This window comes from Numenius arquata, chromosome 10 (genome assembly GCF_964106895.1).
Source record: "Numenius arquata chromosome 10, bNumArq3.hap1.1, whole genome shotgun sequence".
Taxonomy (NCBI): Eukaryota; Metazoa; Chordata; class Aves; order Charadriiformes; family Scolopacidae; genus Numenius; species Numenius arquata.
Genome location: NC_133585.1, coordinates 51274712 through 51299177, shown reverse-complemented (window position 1 = coordinate 51299177; position 24466 = coordinate 51274712). Strand labels below are relative to the sequence as shown.

Sequence of the window (24466 nt, the reverse complement as noted above, 5' to 3'; positions counted from 1 at the left end):
CATGGAGAGACACCCGACTTTTAAGCAATAAACAAGCTGTTTATTGCTTTCCATTTGTAAGCATTGAAACGACCTTGCAGAGTGAGAAAGGCCAAACCTTATACAAAATACAAATGATAATTAGCAAGTCAAATGCATTAGGACAGGACGATACAGTTGTCCTAATGCCATTAAGGCTGAAATTAAAATCATGCATGTTTCAGTGTATCTGTTGCAATCCCAGCAGAGGAAAATGCGTTAAATTGCTTCATTCCTTACACTTTAGAGTTTGCCTGGTGTTTTGTTTTATAGTGCTCCACTATCACATCTGTAATACAACTGAAAAACACAAAAGGATTAAATCTCAGTTCTTCATCAATATCTAATGGTTTCAGTTTACAACTACTTCCCTGTAGTATCTCTAAATAAATATTTCCCATTATTTCATGTCACAGAACTCTTTAGAAAGTATTTTGGAAAATTCATGATTTGATGTCGTTTTAGGAAAAGGAGAATGTGCTTTTCAAGTATAAATTTTCCCTATTTAAATACACTTAAATAGCTCTGCTAGTTATTTCTTGATGTCATGAGAAAAACAGATACCTTAGAGGTGCAGAATCCCCCCCGCCAAAATTACATTTTCTTATAAATGTTGGGAAAGCATGGATCTCTTTACAATCTTAAGGATTTTCAATCTGTTTTCAAACTCTACATGTAAGAATAAGCTGATAATTGCTCTTCTACATCAACATGCGTTACCTGACCTGCAAAAGTGATAAATATGTATACACATAAACACACAATTAATTCAAACTATGAACACACAAACTAAACAAAACTTAGTGGAAAAGCTATATGTGATGAATTCAACAGCAGAGTTTGGGTGATACATATATATTTAAGAGTCTACTTTACATTTACATATTGTTTAACAGTTATTCTACAAATACACTAATTCAGTACAAATGAGCACACAGGTAATACATACCTGAAGAGAAAATTTCAGTTATAAAAAACTTATTCTATTTCCTGAGTGACAAATTATAGCTAGAAAAAAAAAGTTAAAGCAATTGCTACATGTTCAGTTGAAGCTGCTATTTAGTTCTCTACAATAGCTTTTATTCAGAAACACAGAGCTTTTATTTTCATAAAAATGTTATTTATATCACAGTGCTTTTCACCGAGTGAGCTCTGCTTATTTTACAATGGAAAAATCTAAGGCACAGAAGAAGCAAAAAGATTTATCAGAGAGCATATAGGTCAGCAAGAGCTTCACAGATGGAATTCAGGTCTTCAGCCTATGGCCCATTGTCCTACTTACCCCATGACACCACCTCCTCAAGTTAATAATAGTCTGTAAATCCATGGTGTTAGCTAATTCTCACAAACACTTGTGTAAAATAAGCAGGTATCAACCTCATTCTACAGAGAAGAAAACATGGAGTGCTAAATTCTTTAGCATTCTATATACCTCGTGCAATCCCATTAATATTGTATTGATACCCAACATAAATTCAGACAAATCCACAGCTTTTTTAGTATACAACTCTGTATCCTGAGCTACAGAAACCAAGAGACTTGTCTAAAGACAGAGAGCAAGTCTGTAGCAGAACGGGATGGAAATGGATGAGCGCTTAGTTCACACTCATACGCTTAACCCATCTCTAACTGCATAACCTCAATTCATTAAAATTACATGGGATATTGGATCAAGACATAGGATCAAGCAAAAGAGCATCAGAAGAATTTCTACTTTTTTTATTCCCAACTTTTTAACATGAAAGCACTTCCAAAACCAATTTTTGACAATTTATTTGCATTGGCATATTTGATTCTCTTTTTGTGTTCAGATTACTCAAGAGTACAGCGGAGGAGATAATAAATGTCGGAGTTATTATAGGTTTTGAATGTTGCTCTTAGTTATTATTTTAATTTTCTGAAAGATCTTTAAGGTTTATAGCAAAGTAGAAACAGCATTGACTCACAAAAGAATTACATACAAAAATCTATATAACATCATGAAGCAACTGAAGAATTGCATTTCTATCTGAAAAATTATAATCACACCTGTATTTTTTTTCCATGCAGATGGCAAAAAAAAAAAAAAGAAAAAGAGAGAGGTAAAGAGTGAGAAGTCTGTAAAATATAACCGTACTAACTTTGAGTAACTGAAACTGTGAGTATCTATGTTCTTGGCCACACTGATAAGATATTTAAATTCCTAAGTAGTGTGGTTGTCTGACTCCAGAGTGCTACAATAGTTCTTATACACCATAATGGTAACAGCTACAGGACATTGTAAATGAAATGATGTAAGCTGCCTAAAGACTGACTTTAGGTCTGTAAAAATGAGAGGATTCAAACACCATATATTTAGAATTTATGTACATTTTAAATAAACATGCCACCCAAACAGCAAGTGATTTTCATGAAGAGAAGTAAAAACCACTAGCAAGAAAAGCAATTCAGCAGGTCACAGCTACCAAAATTGTATCGCAGATAAACCCAAGAATTTTTCTGCATGATGCAAGAATAATTAATAAGTGATCGCTAAGTGCAGTAACTTGACCAACATGGCCCAGGTAGGCACAGGGCTTCAGTACAAGGGAGGAGGGCAGGCTCTGCTCCTCAGGGAGGGTTCTGCAGAGAGCTGCTCCCTCCACCTGAACTCCAAGCCCCTCTGAACTGCGCATCAACAGAGATCGATCCAAGAAGTTCTGAGTTTATCCACCCCCCCTGCACCATCTCTGCTTTCGCTGCAGTTTCTAGCGACACAGTTCCCACTGCAAACGTAAAGCTGAAATAGCATGAGCGTGCACCCTATACCTTAACATGGCAGCTTACGGATACCTGGGCTCCACAATTTCTTCGCTGCCCACGTTTATCTATCTTCCTTCATGCTGCGTCTGCTCTCAGCTGTTCACACACCCCTACTACATCAACGTGCAAGCAAAGCTATGCGGATACAGCCACACAACCTGCAGGTTCTGAAAACTGAACATTTTACTTACTTCTTCCTTCCCTTTGAAGGCTGGATTCCTGTCTAATAAATGCCAACATAAGGACTACATTAACAGAGTCACAGAATGATATGGGGTTGGAAGGGACCTCTGGAGATCGAGTCCAATCCCCTGACAAAGCAGGTCCACCCAGAGCAGGTTGCACAGGAACATGTTCAGGTGGGTTTGGAATGTCTCCAGAGACAGAGACTCCACCACCTCTCTGGGCAGCCTTTTCCAGGGCTCTGCCACCCTCAAAGGAAAGGAGTTCCTCCCCATGTTGAGATGGAACTTCTTATGTTCCAGTTTGTGCCCATTACCTCTTGTCCTGTCACTGGGCACCACTGAAAAAAGACTGGCCCCGTCCTCCTGACACCCACCCTTTAAGTATTTATCAGCATTGATCAGATGCCCCCGCAGTCTTCTCTTCTCCAGACTAAAAAGACCCAAGTCCCTCAGCCTTTCCTCATCATCTTTGTGGTCCTCTGTTGTATCCTCTGCAGCAGTTCCCTGTCCTTCTTGAACTGGGGAGCCCAGAACTGGACACAGCACTCCAGATTTGGCCTCACCAGGGCAGAGCAGAGCGGGGGATGACCTCCCTCAACCTGCTTTACTCATCTTTGGCAACACACCGAACCTGCTTTTCTCCAGTTTTCAAGGATAATCTTCGCTTTGTCCCCAGCTACTGTTATCAAGTAGATTTCTGACATTTGGTCTAAAACTAGTTCAGTTATTTTCCATAGGGCAAAGGGAGGCTGCACAGCAAGTTGCAGCACCCAGTAACACTCACTTCAGGAACAGCATTCATAAAAAATCCAACTTTCAGGTGTAGGAACCAAGCATTACCATGTATCTTTATCAATTTCTTGTTCAGAGTTCTGGTCACTAAAGAATATTTCTAAAAATCAGTGATAAAGCTGCACAGCAATACCTACCTAAAAAGCATTCGAAGCACAATATACAGCACGGAGACTATGAGATTTCCAACCAAAATCATGTTACTTGTGAGATCTCAAATTATTCAGAATAGCATAACTTAAAATTTGGCTTCCATCAAGAACACGCATAGCCTTAGGAGATGTAAGGGCATGATAATTTTTTTTAATCTAAATATGTTTGTTTTTTTTTTTTTAAATGCTTATAAAAATGAATAGTTGGCAATACGAGCACAAATGCGTATCAAGGGCATAAGAGGAAAAACTGTTTCAACTCCTTTTTAATTTAACTGTGACATTTTTTTCTAAATGCTTCAAATGAATTCTATTTTAAAGACGCACAAACTACCTCGCTGCTTAATACCCAGACTCTTGTTCCAATCCAAAACTCCCTCTTTGAACACCATGCGCTTTTAACAGATTTCTTCCCTTTCTTTGTTCTCGTGATTCTTTTTTAATACAAGAGGTTCTAGTTTTCCCAAATGTTCACATTACCAGTGCATAGAATTGTACAAAATTAATTACTGCATGCTCCCTAGAAACAACACGGTAACAGATCACACAAAGTTTCTGGGGACCTAGGGAAATTAAACTCACATAACTGCTGTAAATGCTTAGGCCCAGCTGTATTACAAACATATTTGACAAAAATTTTGAACTAAATGCTTCATCGGTATAGATTACTGGAAGAATATTATACTTTAAAACCAAACCTGAGACATCCTGATAATAATTTAAATACTCTTTCATGCACTCAGGTCTGGGCTTATACAATTCTCACTTGAAGCAATGTTCATGCCTATGCCGTTCTGATGAACGTTTAATGCAGACTGGGGGGGAGTGATTTGCACTTTTTTTTAATTAATGAGTAAGGAAAAACCTGAAAGCAATAACTCAGAATAAGATTAGCTCCTCTTTTCCCAAACTAGTTACTTTCCACCATTAATAATCCTACCCCATTTAAACTTCAAAATACCCAAAGTAATTAAGCTATGTTGTGCTTGCCAATTTAGAGAGGCACTTGGGAGTAATATGCATGTTAATCAGTAACATTAGCTGCCAGGCTATATGAATTCTACTTCTCATTACTCAATCTTTATTATTGCTATTTAGAATTGTTTTTCAGTTTTGGGAAAAAAAACTCCCCCCCCTCCTTCAAACGGAGATTCGTCTCTGAGAATACTTACTCTGAGCTATAATACCCCTTTGTTTTAGGGATGAGCTGAATCCTTCCATAATCACCAGTTATTAAATAGCTTCTTGCTATCAGGGAACAAATAAAGATGCAGGACATCATAATTTCAATTGCCTAGCAACAACTCTTCTGACAACACTGAGAAGCAGTTGGAGACTTTTCTAGTACAAAAGAGTTGCTGGAGCACAAGGACTGTCAGAGATGAGAATCAGCTCTACCCTTCTTGATAGATAACTCTGCTTCTCTTACCATCAGAGGAACTTCCATACAAGCAAAATCCTCATTTCTACTTATAGGAAAGTTAAATGATGCATACAATTTATTTTAAAGCTTTACTCAGTAGAGGCTCAGTCTGGCAAGGTGCAAAGTGAAGCAAGATAACACACACAGTTTTAGCCGTGCCAGACCTACTGCAATACAGCAAACTTAGGTCAAAACGTACCAGATCCAGATTGTAAGAGCCTTCTCTCACTTGATATCAGCAGATTTCTTCAGCCAAGCCTCTTTTATTCTATAGATTTTACTACTGAAAAGTCCAGGAGATGAAAACAGGTGCAAAAGCACTGTGTAGACCTTTAGACAGCACATGAGATTATTCTGTGCATTCTCACCCCATACAATGAAGGTTTGCAATGAATGCAGTAAAAGAGATACCAAGTTCTCTCTGTTACACTTCATTATTAAGATTTACTAAATATATTAATTAAGATTTAGTAAATCTATTGGCAAGAAGCAACCACCCAAGTTCTAGTAAAGATTATATGTTATTTTTCTCTTTAAAATACCTTTCCTCAACTTTGTGGTGTTTTAGAAGGCAGACACTTAGTTCAGAAAAAGAATTTCAAATAATTCCGTTACATTATCAAAAAGGTACCAAAGTTTAAATAGATGAATACTATTTAAAATTACATCATGCAATGTACTTTTGGACTGTCTTTCAACCCAGCATTTTATCAGAAAGGTTGATGTTTTAATTTAGATATTAAATTGTGTCCACTAAACCTTGATTTCTCAAAATGCATGTGCAGTTTTCTTATTCAATTTGTTAATATATCAAGTGTTATTTAGAAATTCACCCCATCTGTGTATCTTACTTCTAGGTATATGCATACCAGCACATGCTCATATACATTCCTCTTTCTACTGTAGAATCAGTACTATTTACATACATAAAAATTCAAAAAAATTAGATCAACACAGTATAATCACAAACCAGTTTTAAAAATACACATGGCACATTAAAACCTTATTCTCTTCTATCAGAACTTAATTGTTTTCAACAACATACAGATGTCATAATTTGTAAAAAGAAAATATAAGAGTCACCTTTCAAAAGCTGATTCAGGTCCATGGCATCGTGCAAGACTTTTCGACTATATCTGCGATCAAACTCGGAATCTAATGAAAAAAATACAGATATAAGATTGGGTTTCCCAACCCCATAGGTTTTACAAATTTCATGTCGTACTTAAATTCTTCAGAATTACCATATAATTCTTGGTTCACATTTTCCTGTCTTTTTATTTTTAGTTTCTTATCATTTGATGCTGCAAGTTCAAAAGACTGGATAGGACTGATGTCTGGAGTTGACAGAGGTGTTACATCAGTCACAGTATCTTCAGACTCCTCCAAGTAGTCACTGAGCTTTGGTTTTCCTTCTGCTAATTTCATTGCCGACTTGAATTTTTGTTTTGGAGACAGGAGAGCGTTCCTACAAGCATTCCTCTTTGAGAAAGAACAAGATAAATCTGATAAATAGCTATCGGAATCTGTATCAGAACAATCTGTGTCTGAGCTTGAGGAGGAAGACGAGGAAGATGAGGAGGATGAAGAAGAGGAGGAGGAGCTAATATTAATATATTTTTTGCTAGCCTTTTTTATGTTGTTTGACTGCTTAGCTGATTTTGGTCTAACCTTCTGGGCTTTGCCATCGTCACTGCTATCTTCTTCATCTGTATAATAATCTTCTTCACGTTCTTTAACTATTTTGGGGATTCCAGCAGGAATGTTCTCCTGCGTTGCTCTACTTGCTTCAAATGTCACTCCAGATGTACCTGCATTCTCTGCAGCTAGAGAAACTGACAAAGATGAAGCATCTCCAGGATGATCTGTGTTGTCTTCTAGGGGCTGATCCTTCTGCAAATCTTTCTGCTTTTCTTCGCTTTCCTCCTCACAACGCTTTGCATCCTTTGAATTAGAAACTAAATCAGGGTCATCAAGAGCTGCAGTTGTTTTTCCTTTCTCTATACATTCACCATTTTCTTCCGCTTTCTTTTTGTTTTCCTCAAAATCACTGTCAAAGAAAGCATGATCTACTTCACCATCTGATACATCTTCAAACTGGTCCATGGCGAAATACGAAGTGCCACCTGCAACCATCAGAAAAGGTTTCCAAAGATCAGCATAAAAACAGATCCAAGTGCAGTTTTAGTGTAGTAGTTTTGTTCTTTACTCTTTTAGCTCTAGTAATTTATAATTCTGCAATTAACTATGTTATGTTCCTAGAGTCAACTCCGTAGAGAGTCCCATAAAGAAATTTAGTGCTGCCACATTGTACACAGCTTACACGTTAGACCGAAAAGCTTTACTTTAAGCCAACAAAAACCATCATGATTTCAAAACTTTTACTCCTAAGGAAATTAGTCAAACATTGTTAGCGGCTAAAGAGTCTTAACTATTACAAACAAGCAACTGAAGTACCTTATTTTATCCCTTTAGTTAGAGCCATTTTAAGCTAGAGCCACTAATGAGCCATGATTAGTTTTGATTTTATATTAAAAACCTTGTTTGTATGTGATGGTCATCACCTTGGCTGCCACAACCATTCAAACTGCAGACTTTCAGCAGGTACAGCAGGAGCAATTTCAATTTACATCAAATGATCCATTGCTCTATATGTTAATGTTTTAGTTGGGATCAGGAATCTGCTTTTCTTGACAGTCCTCTAACTCACACTGCATAGTACAGTGTGCAAACTTGATTTTTTCAGATGAAACAAAGCTTTAAAGCGTGCTCCAGGCACAAAACTAGTGCACTTAAACCAGCAGTCACCATTCAGTCCCTGGGACCAGATTATGGATAGCCCAAATAAACATAGTGTGGATGTCAGGTCCTCAGCGCTAACTGTTATGCTCTACAAATCTGCTCTTATTGTGATGCTTCTCACAGAAACATACGTAAGATCTAATACCATATGTGGCAGGGGGATATGAAAGTTTCCATTCATTAGTAGGATATACACACAGTTAAAATAAAATAAAAAAAAAACAAACACCTCACAACCAAACAAAATTAGCCAGTATCAAAGACTACTGTTCCCATCTAGCCAGCAGTACTTTTCTCCTAATATTTACAACAGATTTTATACAAGTTTTGTAAGCTGCAATCAATAAATACATAACATTCTTCAGAGCCAAGGAAACCAACAAAGACAGTGGAAGTAACTATACAAGGCAGGAGAACCAGAATTTTACAAGACGGATGGTCTCCCTTAAACCACATATAGTTTGTTGCCATGGCAAACAAAGGTGAAAAAGGAATTCCTAAACTTGCTTTGAAACTGCAAGACTATTCCCAAGAAAGCTTCTAGCTAAAATTACTTCAAAATACGGAATTATTAAAGGTCTATGTCACTCAGTTATCTTGCTGCTTCTCAAATAACACTCAGTTTTAGAGGAATTTGAAATATGCACCCCAAATACAAAAAGCACAACATCAGCCTTAAAAGCAGAAGGTGTGGAATCTCCTGTGGTTTTGAAAGTCACAAAGCCAAAGAACGGAAAAAAGACCAAATAAGGTTAAGTCTTGTATAAAGCTGAAAGCGTTATTGAACAATAGAAGCAGAGGTCAACTTTGGTACCATGAAGAGAAAGTCTTTAAAGCACTGAGCTCCTCCAAAAGCAACAGAACAAAGGCTAAAAACACCTGGGAACTCTTAATTTTGAAATATCGCATGGAATTTGGAAATTTTTCATGTGATCCCTGGCTTCAGGCAGCTTGCATACTCTGCAATGCCCAACTGTCATGTGAATTCCTGGTAGTTTTCTTAGAGCAGTTTCCTAAAAGGATAATGCATTTTAATATATCAAAACATTCACAACAGAAAAAAAAAGTCAGAAGAGTAACACGTTATTTACATTTAATTTTCTACCTTATGTAACCTAAACCAGAAGGGAAACAAGCAGAATTTTTTGGCATTACCTGTAGATTACACATCATGAATTATTTATTTAGCAAGTACAACTCAAGCAAAGTCAATTCTATGAAGAAAATTAAAGTAGGAAGCACGGTGTTAAAACAAAATCTACAATGCAGGGTTTTTATTACTTAAGGCATGAGCGTCTCACCAGTCTGTAGCTTCAGATAGGTTACAACTGAGTGGTAAGTAAGTGTGATGTATTTCACTTGTCTCAGATACATAGATTTGATTATACTGTATAGAACCGTTGTACATGTAAGAGCATAAAGGGATTAGGCAAAAGGCAGGTTTGCAGGTGGGTGCGGACCAACTAGTACAGCTTTAAATATAAAATTTTGTTTAGTGTAATACACACATCCAGACATTTTAGTTTATGTAACGCTAGTCCTGCAAAGGAGACTGAACTCAACAGCATCTCACTGGCTGTAATATAATATGTGGTCACGCCACAACTTCTCAGATGTTTCTTTTCTGAACACAATCTCTTAAGCGAGGATGGGATTTAAGTTAAAACCGTGGCAAAAGGGCAGTGGAGAGGTGGCAAAAGGTCGTGAGGAGGCTGTATGTTCCTTTCCATCATTAGCTCCAGTCAAGGAGCACATATCTTCCCACTCCACATGACTCAGGAATAGCTTACCTGCTAGTGGGTTGTTTTCCATGAAGACTGAGCCGTAACTGATTCATGAGCAGCAACCACTGTCACAGCAGAAATGCAGTTCAGCAGCCTGACTCTGCCCAAGGAGCTGCAGTTTTAACACCAGCCATTCCATTGCCAAATGCTCCTTCCACTTTTCCGGCACAGCCCCCTAATGATTTTAGCCTTCATTTTAATGGAAAACAGACATGCTGTGCTGGTCAATTTCTCTCACTGACACTCTTAATCATTCACAAACTAAACATTAATTAATTCTGTAGTTTCCATTAAAAACAAACGAGAAAATGAAGAGATGGTACTCTTAGTTCCTATTGCCCTCATGCATCTGGAACACCTTTAAGGGAGCTGGAATTTGCCAAGAAGCAGCAGCTTTGCTGATAAATGCCTAAATTAATAACTTGGCTGTGCATGCACACTCACATCCCTTTATACACAGGGCAGAGCGTAATTTTGTTTCTGTGAGAAGTACAGAGTTCTGCTATATCACTAATTGTTAAAATACAGAATCAACAAGTGATATTCTGAAATTACAAGAAAACTGTCATTAGGGAAATACTTACCATTAACTGCTAATTCTAATGACCATTGTATTTATTTACAAAAAAAAAAGAATATGCTTTCTGTGCCTTTCTGTCATGAAACCCTCTAACACAAGTATGTTCAACTCAAATGAGCAGGCTGGCCATTAATTATGTCAGATTTTTTTTTACTGTAGTATTTCCTTCTCCACAGTAATTCTCTACCTCTCTCCCCTTATTTCTTGTAACTGTTACACCCACCCACTACCCTGGCCAAGCACCCATTCATCTTTGCCTCCTCCTCACTGCAGTTCCCTTTAGTTTATACCACTTTTTAATCCCTTCATCTGTAAACACCAAGCTTGACCCATTTAAGATCAGAAAGCAGTGGTGGAGCAGCCACGGAGAACCTCAGTCCGTCTGTCAGGGCAGGAGGGACCCACACTTTCTCATCAAAAAGTTGACACAGTGAGCATCTGAGTACCTGCAGAGACCACATCCGTGTCTCACCAGGTGGCCACTGCAGGAGCAAAGACCACTCAGCTCCTGTACAGGCCAGCCCCTTACTTGCTGCTGCACTGCCCAAAGGACAAGCAGCATTTTGACATCCTCCTCCACATTAAACAAAGATCAAGACCTTATCCATGCTAAATGTTATCGAGTGTTTTTCCTCCACCAACTACAGCACCACCTGAAATATTTTTGTGGCTGATGCCTAATAGCAGGCCTTTAGGCATGGCTGCAATATAAAGTATCTCAAACAAGGGTAAAAAGTGACAGCACATAAAAAGTGATATAGCGAGGATACAGACTTAGGTGTGGGTTTGTGTTTGGACATATACTGCCTTTTGGTAACATTTTTTAAATGTTAGAAACTAACACCTATGAAGAACATTAAGTACCCAGTGCAGATTCAAGCTATTTTAACCTCAGTTAAACTTTAAAGTTATCCAATCAATCTCACTTTTTTAAATGCAGGCCATCTGAAATACACACGTCAGAGAGTACTGAAATAGATCACAGAAAAAAAAAAAAAGAAAAAACTCAACATTAAACTACAAGCTGTGATCAACTTCTTTTTTTTTTATGCATTCTACTCTCATAATCAAGGAAGAGGACAGTTCATATAGAGAGGAAAGCCATTTTGTTTTTCTTTCCATCTAGTAACATATAAATTCCTAGCACGCAGGACTAGGAACTACACTACACTGTGAATTTATACACCGTACATCCTCTGAAGGCCCTGAGTGCTTTCAGGACGTGCTAAAATTCTGACTTCTAATAAAAGTGGAAAACAAACCCCTTAAGCACACCGTGGGCTGAATCAGCGATTTCTGGTTTTAGTGCATGCTTACTGTGCATCACCATAAAGGCCTCATCATACAGCACTGCTATAGCACACTCAACGTGAGTCAACAACATGTTTCCTGCAACTAAAAGGAACAGACATCATCTTAGGATGTATTAACAAACATACGTAAAGTATCAGTAGCAATAATAATGTTGTATGCAGCTCCACTAAGGCACCTTCTGGTTTAGGGTTATTGATTTTGCTTTGTAAGTATACTTGATACTGAAAGAAGTAACCAAGGCGGTGACCTTCTCCCAGCCCACACAATTAGTGCTCCCACAGATGGCACATCTCCTTTCAGCTGGAAATTTCTACCTCTTCAGAACAGGGACCCACCCTCCTGATCTCAGAGAGCAGAAACAAGTCTTTGAGAACTAAAGGGTTGGAAGGTTAAAGTGTTTTTTAATTAAAAAAGATTTATACCGTCAATAACAAATGTTCTTTAAGACACTCCAAAATCCTCCATTTACCCATTATTGCCCCTCTGTCAGGGGTCCTGCCCCCTTAAACCTGCTGACAGCCAACTCACCCCTTTCTATGGTGAACTTGGGAGAGGGTGAAAATGCTAAACCTATCATCTGCCTAATATTTTCAAAAATAACAATAATTAAACAAGTTACCATGTAAAAACACACTAGTTCAAACCCCACCCTCCTCTTTCTCTTTCCCTTCCTCATCTTTGGCTTTAGGCATAAAAAAAAAAAATTTGAAAATTTCTAGAAGAGAGCAATAAAATTTAAGACAACTAGAAAAGTTCAACTTCTGAGGGTCTGTTTAGTTTAAAAGAGGGGAACACAGGGAAACATTAAGTTTTTAAACCTGTAAAACAGACTAACCCATAACTTAGTTTGTTCTCAGATACAATCAACAGTGGTAAAGATCAACTAGTGTAACTGCTTCCAGCCATGTGACAAACCACACATGCCCAGCCCTACTTACCTCCTCTTTAATTAAAGCTTTCTTTTTTTAAAAAACAAAAAACAAACAACGCATGCAGAGGAGGAAAGACACCTCTCAGGAAGCTCCTGCCTTTGAGGGAAACCCCCAATGAAGGAAACAACCAGCCTGTTTAGTAGCTATTCTAGTTCTCCAAGCTACTCTGCGAAACACCACAAAGCAGACAGGACCTGAAATTAGAATCATAGAAAAATTTAGGTTGGAAGGGATCCATTATCCAGTCCAGTCAACTGCTTAAAGCAGGGTCAGCTTCATAGTTGGATCTACTTTTTCTCAGGGCCTTGTCCAACCAAGTTTTCAAGAACTCCAAGGATGAATACTTTATGCCCTATATGGGCATCTGCTCCAGTGCTTAACAACACTTTCTGTGATATTTTTTTTTCTTTAATCAGAATTTCCCACATCACATCTTGCAACTATTAGCTTCTATCCTTTCATGGTGCACCTTCAAGAAAAATCTGGCTCTGTCCAGTTACATGTTGCCGCTGATTAACCACCCAGACATAACTACGTAGGGGTGAACCCCTTTGCTCAGATTACAAAAAAAAAGGATTAAAAGGATTTACTGCTGACTCATGACAAACTTCTTGCTGTTGGCTCCTGACACAGCAGTAGACTTGTGCCTGAACAGGCCATGGAACCAGCATCTGTCCCTCACAGCCCAGATCTGACAGCACCTAATTCAAGTTCAGATCAGAACTACTGTTGTTTCTAGTGCACCTGAAACCACTTGCCCAGCTGATGCTCAGCTGGCTCTTTCGTGCCTTTCACTGTCTTTTTCTCTCTCCTAGCTAGAGAAAAGGAAGGAGGGAAGACCTACTACTTCAAACCTATGGGGTCAATATATTCAGCCCTTGCTGCCCTTTTTCCTCAGTGTTTTTTTTTTTTTTTGGCTTGTTTGTTTTCTTTGTTTGTTTTTTGCCCTGGTTCTGCTGGACACAAAGGAAAAGATTTTTCCCTGCACGCTCTAAGACACAGTTTAGTAACTCCCAAACCTATGACAGGTTAGCCCTCAGAATAGCAGTTCCATCTCCAACCAGAAGTAGGCCCACTGGAAATGCTCCAAAGTACTTTGGAGTACTTTTAAAAGGATTCCAGCAGAAAGCCCTGAATCTCCCAGCTATTTCAGGCAAGGATTCAGTTCAGCAAATGAGCAATAGAAAGTCCTGGAACAGAGTCAATTGCCATCATCTGTTAGAGCAAATGAAAGCACATGACCACCAGAGAGCCCTAGATGACTGCAGGGCAAAGGCTTTCAAGTTAATGTACATGGGAAGAAAAAAAAAAAAAAGGAAAGAAAAAAAGAAAGAAAAGAAAAAGAAAAGGTAGTTCCTCTTGAGCCAAAAATAAGCCATTCCCCTACTATGAAAAGCTGCAATATGTTATGCTGAGAGGCATGGATCTGTAGCTCCAGGACTTCACTCATACACATGCATTAAATGTTCAGCAAAGGTCACCCTGTGACCTCAGAGACTACTGATGTTAAATGGTGGTAGTGATGATGCCCATCAGGCCTGTCTAAACAGGCCACAGCTACTCACTTCTACTCACTGCTGAGAATCCCAAGCAAATGACCAGCAAACCCTCCAACGAGCCATAATAGAGTTCAAGAGCATCGAAACTTTCATCCAAGAGAACCAACCACCTGTGCAGATGTCGCTTATTCTTGGGATACCCTGGATTAGACTCTGTGCCCATCCTTTAGGATATGGCAGGACCGCAAAGGAAGCAACTCTAGCATTGCACAAACTACCGACGGAGTTCAGCAGCAGATAAATCACAGCGTACCCCAGAACACCAGGCCATCCTTACCGAGTGTCACAACACACGCACCGTCTCCAACAACAGAAACGCTCTCTGAACCAGAAGTTTGTTCGTGCTTCTAATGTTACGGCTCTCGCATCCTTAGTGACCTGACTGCACAAACAGGCACGTCATCAGCATTTCCCTCATCACTTCGCGTAGATGTGCTTCCACACAGGTCAATAGATGACACCTATTATCAGAGTCTGGAAAATACACATACAGTGTCACAGAGACAGCGACCACATTCTCCACAGCCACTGACAATAAGAGGCAATGCTTTTGATTTTCAGTGAATATATTTCTACGTAAGAGGAAAAAAGCACTGTGTGGTACAGATGAGCAGGGTGAAGTATAGAAATTCAGTCACCAAATCAGTATTCACAGAACAGCTTAAAAAAATATCACTTAGGAACAGTCCAAGTATATTTATGTTTCCTCAGAATCTGTGGTGGGAGCAAGTGAGGTAAAGGCCTCTTGAGATCCTCTCTTGCATTATATTTTTATGACTTGTTCGTTTCTTCAGGTGAGAAATAGCAGTATGGAAAATCAGATAAAATGCTGAAAAATAAGGCTGTCTTTTAAATTCAATATAATATGGGTTTCCTGGAGTTAAAGTGTTTATTACGTTATTAAAATGAAACACTTCAAGAATGACAAATACACATCATTGAATTGTGACATCAGTTGAGATCGTTGGAAGGGGGAAACCTTAGCCAAGGAACATACGGTACATTTTATACCATTCCATCACCTGTCTCGGTTCAGCATAAAACCAGGAAACAAAGAATGAGAAAAACTTTAAAAAGCAGTTCTGGTGGAAGGACCAAGGTACATCCAACATATAGCAGTCTGTCTATCTCCCATGAATTTAAGGAGATACCTAGGAGCTGGCTCACTTTGAAGCTCTTACCTCTAAGCTCCAGGTACGTAATATACCTGATATTATATCACTCGACTCCTGACTGAGCAGACTTTAAAAAGCTCGTAGTAGCTCCTGTCATCTATGCCACAGAAGACCATACGCCACCTATTCCGCAAATTCTGAAATACTCCTTAGAGAATGTACGTGCTGCTGGGTCAAGTCTCTGAAGAAATTGGCCAATCGCACTTTCAAAGCTTCCGTAGGCTCTCCGGTCCCAGTGGCCCTTCTGAGCCCATGTAAGGCTTATGCCCAAACACGGGACCCTCTGAATGCCCTTTTAAACACAGGCAAGCACAAAACCAAAACAAAAATCCCAGTAGGCCATGAAAGCTTAGAAGTTCCAAGTAAAGGAAGACAATGTCCCCGTATCACTTGTTCTCTCTTTTTCTCTGGTCTCCGTTCTGTACCATTACAAGGATTATCGAGGCTGAGAAACACAAAGGAAAATGTCTGCACTGCAAGAAAAAAACCACAAAACCAAAACCCACAGAACCAGAAACCAACCAACCAAATAAACAAAAAAACAGAAAAAAACCCACAACACACCCCAAACAAACAGGAAAAGGTGGTGGGAGAGCTTGAAGCATTACAAAAGCCAAGACCAAGTTTTTGGAAACGACATTTTAAAATGCCAATTATTTTACAAGCCCATTCTTGAGCTAATATCAAGTGACTAACTCTCTAGTAATTATGACTTCATTTTAGTCTTCCAATAGCTCCTCTGAAGAACGTAACTTTTTGTGGAACTTTGTTCTCTCTGGATTGACAATTCCAGCAATCACTTTCTATCCGAGAATGAGAGATTAACACTTTTTTCATAGAAGCAAAAATGTGCACAATGCACTCAACGCTCTATATTGAATAACTCCTAACAGACAAAAGCAGGGATGAAAAAGAAATTTAGCACTGCTATTTCTGTTATATTAATTCCATCCCACATAGTCTTTCTGCTATTCCTGTGAATGCTGCACAGAAATTTTAACCACACAATTTTTAAATATCTAAATGTCCAAATGCAAATACTAGATACTTTTAATATATGCTTTATAGTAAGAATGAACAAGTGTAAACATTTGCACACTATCATAAAACCAGTTTCTGAAAAAAACTGTGATTAACAGAACTGCAAGGGAAAAACTTTAGCCAGGCATAGAAGCTAACGTGACCTTAAATTAGGCTGTGCCAGAAGCCACGTAAACTTTATTTTAAGATGCTAATTTCCCTAATATGATGTGAAAACTCTAGAAAAAACAGAGCTTCACGAGCATGACACACATTGCTGTTTGTTGTATCGACTCACTGAGATGCTTTGGAATGAATTCAGCGCTCTGCTCTGCTGCAGGGGCTGCACAAACAACAGCTGAGAAAGGCCCAGGATTCACAGTTACCTCTTTTGTGGTTTCCACCCAAATCCACGGGGCCCAGGAGATGCGGTGGTTAGTTATTTTTCCAAATGGTAGCCCCACTTCGGGAACCTTTAGGACAGGGCAGGGGGAGTTACAGCACCGTCGTCCCGAGGAAACCACAGAGATGTGACTGTTGGCGACACTTTAAGACACTCGAGGCAAACTGCCCACAACAATCATTTCGGTGGACTCAGTCCCCGCTAATTACACCCAACCAAAACACTTCACTACGCTCTATATTCCAGCATCGCTTCCAACGTGTCCCTCCTACTCCAGTGACTCGAAGGATGGCCCGCACGATGCCGTAACTGGCTCCCAACGCCGAGGAATATGGTGCCAAGGGGAGGGGGGGGGGGCACACGATGCCTCAGAAGAAAACCCTCCACCTCTTTTCCAGCCCCTGTGAGGAAGGAGAAGGCAGGCAGGGCACTGAAGTGGGGCATAAAACAATGTTTTTTGGGCAGCGTGGCTGAACTCCGGCGGCTCAACGCCAGCCGAAGCCCTCCAAATATAGCATGTGTCCAACACGCCGGGGAGACACCTACATACGTGTCGCTCGGGGAGCCGAGCAGAAAGACGGTAAATATATAAAAAAATGAAAGAAACAAAAAAAAAAAACCACCACACAGCAAAAATATGAAGTATATAATGATTAAAAAAACCCATATACGTATTTCAAAACAAACAAACAAACAAAACAAAACACGTCTCCCACCTTGTCTGATCTGGCGAAAATTACCACAGGCAGAGGAGGAGGAAAATGCCTGCCGCCCCCTCCCGCCGCCCCCAACCGCCACGCACCCGCTCTCTGTGGGGAGGAGGCACCGGAGGCCCCGCCGCCGGGCCGGGCCGGGCCGGCAGCCCCCCGGGAAACCGCTGCCGCCGTGTCCCTCCCGCTTCCCCGAACCACCCCCGCCCCAAACCCGCCCCGGCTTTGTTGTGGTAACCGCGCAGGCAGCCGGGGTGGATACTCACGGGCACGGGAAGAGAAAGAGGAAGGGAAGGGGGAAACACGCAGCGATGCGGCCGCCGTCTGGATGCCCGGCTCCTAAGCAGCCCGGGCCGGCCCCCTCGCGTCGTCGGGCGGGGAAAGGCGGTGCCTGAGGGGGGCGGGAAGGCAGCCGGGGGCCGGGACCTCCCCACCGGGGAGGTCCCGGCCCCCGGCTGCCTTCCCGCCCCCTTCAGGCACCAATTCTCCGCTTCCTTCCCGCCTCTCTCGGTTCCGCAGGAAGCGGGGAGAAAGCTGGGACTCTCGCTGAGGCGATGGCGCCCCACGCTGAGGTGATGGTACCTCAAGTTGAGGTGATAGTGCCCCAAGGTGAGGTGATGTGGCCTCCAGGCTGAAGTGATGGGGCTCCAGGTGGAGGTGATGGTGCCTCAGGTTGACATGGTGGTGCTCCAGGTGGAGGTGATGGGGCCCCATGCTGAGGTGATGTGGCCTCCAGGTGGAGGTGATGGTGCCTCAGGTTGACATGGTGGTGCTCCAGGTGGAGGTGATGGGGCCCCATGCTGAGGCGATAGTGCCCCAACTTGAGGTGATGGTCCCTAGATTGAGGTGATGTGGCCTCCAGGTGGAGGTGATGGTGCCTCAGGTTGACATGGTGGTGCTCCAGGTGGAGGTGATGGGGCCCCATGCTGAGGCGATAGTGCCCCAACTTGAGGTGACGGTCCCTAGATTGAGGTGATAGGGCTCCAGGCTGAGGTGATAGCACCCCAACTTGAGGTGACGGTCCCTAGATTGAGGTGATAGGGCTCCAGGCTGAGGTGATAGCACCCCAAGTTGAAGTGACAGTCCCTAGATTGAGGTGATAGGGCTCCAGGCTGAGGTGGTGGGGTCATATGCTGAGGTGATGGTGCCTCAGGTTGAGGTGATGGGGCCCCATCCTGAGGTAATAGTGCCCCAAGTTGAGGTGACGGTCCCTAGATTGAGGTGATGAGGCTCCAGGCTGAGGTGATGGGGTCATACGCTGACGTGATGGTGCCTCGAGTTGAGGTGATGGGGCTACATGCTGAGGTGACGCAGCTTCTGGTTGAGACTATGGTGCCCTGGGCTGAGGTGATGGGGCTTCATGTTGAGGTGTTGGGCCCACATGCTGAAGTGATGGTGCCTCAGGTTGAGAAGATAGCGCCCCAGGCTGAGGTGCTGGCAGCCCACACGGAGGGGTTGGTGCCCCAGGCTGAAGTGACAGTGACTGACCTTGAGGTAATGGTGCCCCGTGTTAAGGCAATAGGACCCCAGGTCGAGGCAATGACCTCCACATTATAGTGGCAGAGCTGCAGCACCAAGCGACATATCTGACCAAATCTTTGGGGTTGGATCAGGACTTTTGCCCAAGTGAACCCGATCTCAGGACCCTTGAATCTCTCTATGATTATTGCAGAAACGTGGATGAAGCCTTCAGGCAGAGTTTCATTACTTCTAGCACTGGCGAGGTAAGTGGTGACTGCCTACTAGCCATCTGCCACCGGGAAGTGGTACTGTCCTGTGTAAGGGTGGGAAAGGTTCCAGCTCTTTAGAAGGGGTCAGTTGCAATATCAGACCTTGGCATTTCTTTAATAATAGTAATGTTACTTTTTAACAAAGTAGGGAAGGAATTATGCAAAAGGAGAGACTTCTAGATTACTGATCCAAACTAAAATTTCAACTTTACTTTGGCCCCATTGTTCACCATGAAAAAGCTTTAATGACATGATGGCACATTTTTTTTCTGAGCATATTGAATTTTGTGTTGAATTGGGGCTGTGCAGCCAAGACAACTGTTGTGTACCATAGAATCATAAAATGGTTAGAGTTGGAAGGGACCTTAAAGACCATCCAGTTCCAACCTCCCTGCCCTGGGCAGGGACACCTCCACTAGAGCAGGTTGCTCAAAGCCCCATCCAGCCTGGCCTTGAACACTTCCAGGGATGGGGCATCCACAACTTCCCTGGGCAATGTATATGGCCCTATTTCACTTGGCACATGCACACACACACACAGAGGCACATATATATGTATGTATGTGTGCGTGTACACACACATATTTTAAAATATATATAATGAATGCGTCAGAACCTGACAAGAAAAGAAAGAAAATCTCTCAATTAAGACATTTGAATTTCCCTATGTTCACCAGAGTTACTCCTACTTGTGCTACAAAGTGTTTAATGGAGGTTCTGCACATTATGTAAAATAACTTTTCATACTTGGTCATATGTTTCATTCTTATTTTTCTAGAACCTTACTCAACTCACTGTTGAAATATTGAATAATCACAACTGCAGCTAAAATCAAGGGAAGCCAGCCGTATTTGGAAAACATCAAGTGCTACAAAATGCTGAGCACTCAAATTTTCTTAGGTACCTCACATTGGACAATAAGTGGGTGCTTTTGTCCTTTTTTCCTGTGTGTCAAGTTCCTATCTGCAAATAGGCAAAATACTATACCATTGTCTCAAAAAGTCGTAGTGAAAAATAAAATCAGTTAATATTAGTGTAACTTACATATTTTATAGAAATGTGGGCAACAAAATTAAGTTACCGTATGAGAGCAGTTCAACTAATTTTCAGTAAAGAAGGAATGGGACCTTATGGAAAGATAGCATATGAGCACGTAATTCAAGTCTATATTGTTATGTCTTTACGAATGACATTCTTGTAAGGAGAAAAAAACTATGTATGTAGGAGTTGTAATATATAAACATTGAAGTAAAGTTTTATCAAACTATGTCTGCTTTTATAGAGACAGTTAGTTTACATGGTTTCCACTGAAATGTGTCTGCATTTTATGTTTTCAATCAAGTCCAAAGCATTTTGCAGGCAAAGTTTTAAAAGGCAAAAACGGTTGGCAATTTTAAGCCTCTTCATTCTATAAGCCTTTGAGGAACAATCACAATCATTTTCTTGAGTTTCTTGAAAGGTGTCAAATAAGATTTATACTGAGAAGTGTAACAGACACATCTCCTTTTCTCTTGCTCTATTAGCTAGGGTTCATGAAATCAACAGCATCCACTACCCAGTCAATTTCTTTTCTGTCCCTCCTGTGATTGTTTCTAACAGTGTTAGTTATCACTTTTTCATACCACCAGGTTTAAAAGTTCACGAGAACTTCTGGGTTTTGTGCCCAAGAGGCTTTTAGGGATTTCTATAAACTCTTAACATGACTGTAACTACAATGTAGCACCCCAGCGGTTACAAAAAAGCATGAAATTCATTCATAGTTGTAAGCATGCTAAAAATATAAACTAGGTATGCACTTTACACGCCTCTTTTTACCGATAATGTATATTTCTATTTTAATTGAGAAGTGGTAAATTGCTAACCTTCATAGCAATGTGATCTGAGCCAGAAAGGCTCACAAACCAGAAAGTAAATGTGGAAAAGCCTTTAGGAAAGCATTCATTTTGAGCTTGTCTGAACATTTTAAAGGTGCAAATTTAATGAGGTTTAAAGTTCGCAGTACTAAGAGGGTGAAAGTTGCAAAATTGTCGCTAAAGACAGATGTAAAAATGCGTTCAGACCAGTGGAGCTTCATCTGGGTTACGTTATAAACAGGTAAATTACACTCCTAACTCAAAGGAAAAAAGTGAAGGTGCTGATTCTTCCCCCAATTCAGGCGTCATTTCTGTTTTAAACCGATATTAAAATAGTCTTATCTTTGTAGGAAAGATATTTGCTGTAATGCTTGAATGAAGTAGAGTTTGAACCTCTTATCTCATAAACTAGTTCCATGACTGAGTAAATAGTTACAGGAGAATAAAATAACCCCCAGTTCAGAGGACCGACCTCTGAAGTCCTTTTGTCTTGTACAGAAAAGTAATTTTTAAAGTACAAAAGGGGAAGTTCAACTAACACTGAGGTAAACCTGAAAATTGCCGTTGACTTCAGTGGAGCTACGAGTCATCTAGAACATTAGGAATTGTACCTCAGGTTGAAAAGTCATAGAATCTCATTAAAAGCTACAAGAAAAACAATCAAATCTCCCTCTAGCTCTATGGATACACACTTGAGTTGATTCAGACATATCTAATTCAGGGTATGATGTGTAAATCCCAGCCAAAATTGGTGGGATTACTCATTCAGACAAGAACTGTTTTTGTGCGTAAGCACTGCAGGACTGAACTGGGCTTGCAGGTAGGTTTATGGTTTTTTTTTATCTTCCTCTCCACTTCTGAGAATTAATACTCTAATAAGAAAATAATCTCTGTTTGCACAGGACTAACAACGTTACATGTTCTGCTTCAGGGTAATTTAAAAATTCAATTCCCTTAAGTAGTTTTGACAGAGGCTCAGGCAGTTTCCTGAATGCATTTGCAGTAGAAGACCTCTACAAACTCCACCTGGTTTCTTGTGAAGGTCCTTATTAAGATCCCAGAATAGATCTTGAACTCAGTCCAAAGCCCTGTATTTTCTGAAATCTTTGAGGAATAAAGCGTGTGCTGGGAGATGGACCTTTGCTTTTTGTTTTCTACCTGATGAGAAAAAAATAACTTCATAGGAAACCTTCTGGCATTTGGGCCTTATCCAAAAGCTTTCAGACTCTGCAAGAATTTCCCTGTTGGCCTTAAGGACCAGAAGTATTGAAAGAACCTTGGTCCCCAGGCCCTGCGGTGAAGCATCAGGATGTTTTGGGACATGGTATTTTGCATGGCAATGGACTGTCATTGCAGCAGTATTTTCACTATTATGATAGGATGATTTCCACCTTTAATCACATTAGAGACGTTACTTAAATAATCAATTTTGGACACGCTGTGAACGGACTGAGCTAGCATTTAAAAGGCTTTTGTGGAATTTAATATCCACTAAATAGAATAAACTCTGTAATAAAAACGTATTTAAGTTACTGTAAGGACTTCGGATCAGATTAAGGAGCAGCGTCTCTTTTGGTCAGTGACTTAAAATGGGAGCTAAAATAGCTCCAAAACTACTTTGGGATTTTGAGTCGGGCACCTGTACGACTCACGCTCCGTGCCTGGCTCGCTGAGCATCGCAGAAGCACGGGGGAGTTTGGTGTCTGGTTTTAAAACGGTGAAGCTATATGGGAACGTGAACATTCACAAGATCAGGGCCTTGGTATTCACACCTTTTCTTCACCAGCCTAGTATCATCCATTTTACAGAAAGTAACTATTTTACAGAAGTTTTACAGAAGGTGCATAAATCAAAAGGCCTTGGCTGTTGTTTAAGAGAGAATATTCAGGGCTGTTTTGACATTGAAACCGCCAGAGTAGCGGCAGCCAGAGAAGTGCTTCCCAGAAGTCTCAATACCTGTAAACACTTCTAGAGTGCTTAACTTTCTTAATGGGAAATCCGCTCTTATCATGAAGCCCATGAGTAAATGCTTGTCAATCCACTTTTGCAGAGTCTGGCTTCCCTAAGGAAAGCGCTGCCCGTTTCTCCGAAGGGATGAAGGCCTCCTGCCCTGGCTGTGGTCAGGAGCTGCTACGAACCTGCAAATTCAGAAGAGCTGTGATTGCGCCACGACTATGGCAAGGTGAGCGCGCATCCCGAGCATGGCTGAAATGCAGCGAGGCTTTTGCCATACGAGGAATTTACCATAAAATAGTTTGGGTTGAAAGGGACCTTTAAAGGCCATCTAGTCCAACCCCCCTGCCTTGGGCAGGGACATCTTATACTAGATCAGGTTGCTCAGAGCCCCATCCAATCTGGCCTTGGATGTCGCCAGGGATGGGGCATCCACCGCCTTTGTGGGAAACCTGGGCCAGTGTCTCATCACCCTCACAGGAAAGAATTTCTTCCTGTTACCTCACTTAAATCTCCTCTCTTTCAAACTGTTTCCTCTCATCCTATGGCTCCGGAGTCCCTCCCCATCTCTCCTGTAGTCCCTTTAGGGACTGGAAGGGGCTCTAAGGTCTCCTTGGAGCCTTCTCTTCTCCAGGCTGAACACCTCCATCTCCCTCAGCCTGTCCTCACAGCAGAGGGACTCCAGACCCTCTGATCACCTTTGTGGCCTCCTCTGGAATTTCTGTTCTCAGAATCTGCCACAAGCAGCCACAAACCATCTGACCAGTGGAGGGAGGGTAGCGATGGGAGTGCTGGTGGGCCTCCCGTGGGGCTAGTGGGGCTGGGTTCTGCAGAATCACCGTAGTGTCATTTCAATCACTATTCTGTCAACTTTGTATTTCTGAAATTCACTACTGATGGTCTCCTTCGGCTGATCAGAGGGGCGCCTACAGCGCTCACTCGGCAGGGGGTCTGCACCTCAGAGGTGCCCCAGCACAAGTCTTTCTCCCAGGGCCTCGACGCCGCTGCCGGACCCTCCTCGGCGCCCCGGGGCCGGGTCGCGGCCTGCAGCCCCCCAGCTCCGCCAGGCCGCCCGGGCCGGAGAGGCGCCCGGCAGCTCCCCGCGGGACCCGGCCGCGCTCCCCGGCCGGCGGCGATCCCCGCGCGGAGGCCCCTTCCCCTCTTCCCTTCCTCCGACCGTAGTTGTCTCCCGGCCTGTGCGCGGAGCCCCGCGGGACCGATCCCGGCGCAGGGCGGCCGGGCTCCGCCGTGGGGCGGCGCGGCGGGAGCACATGTCCCCGGCCCGCCCGCCCGGCAGGCA

General features: G+C 41.7%; 1 protein-coding gene across 1 annotated transcript in view; it reads right to left on the bottom strand.

Annotated features, from left to right (window-relative positions):
• CFAP97 (cilia and flagella associated protein 97) overlaps positions 1–17979 on the bottom strand; it is a 34452-nt gene extending 16473 nt beyond the window's left edge. The window contains exons 1-3 of the mRNA XM_074155180.1: positions 17897–17979; positions 6596–7477; positions 6435–6506 (exon numbers count right to left, since the gene is read on the bottom strand). Coding sequence (XP_074011281.1) covers positions 6435–6506; positions 6596–7457 — 934 coding nt within the window. The 5' untranslated portion in view covers positions 7458–7477; positions 17897–17979. The remainder of the gene's footprint in view (positions 1–6434; positions 6507–6595; positions 7478–17896) is intronic.
• Positions 17980–24466: the final 6487 nt, after the last annotated feature.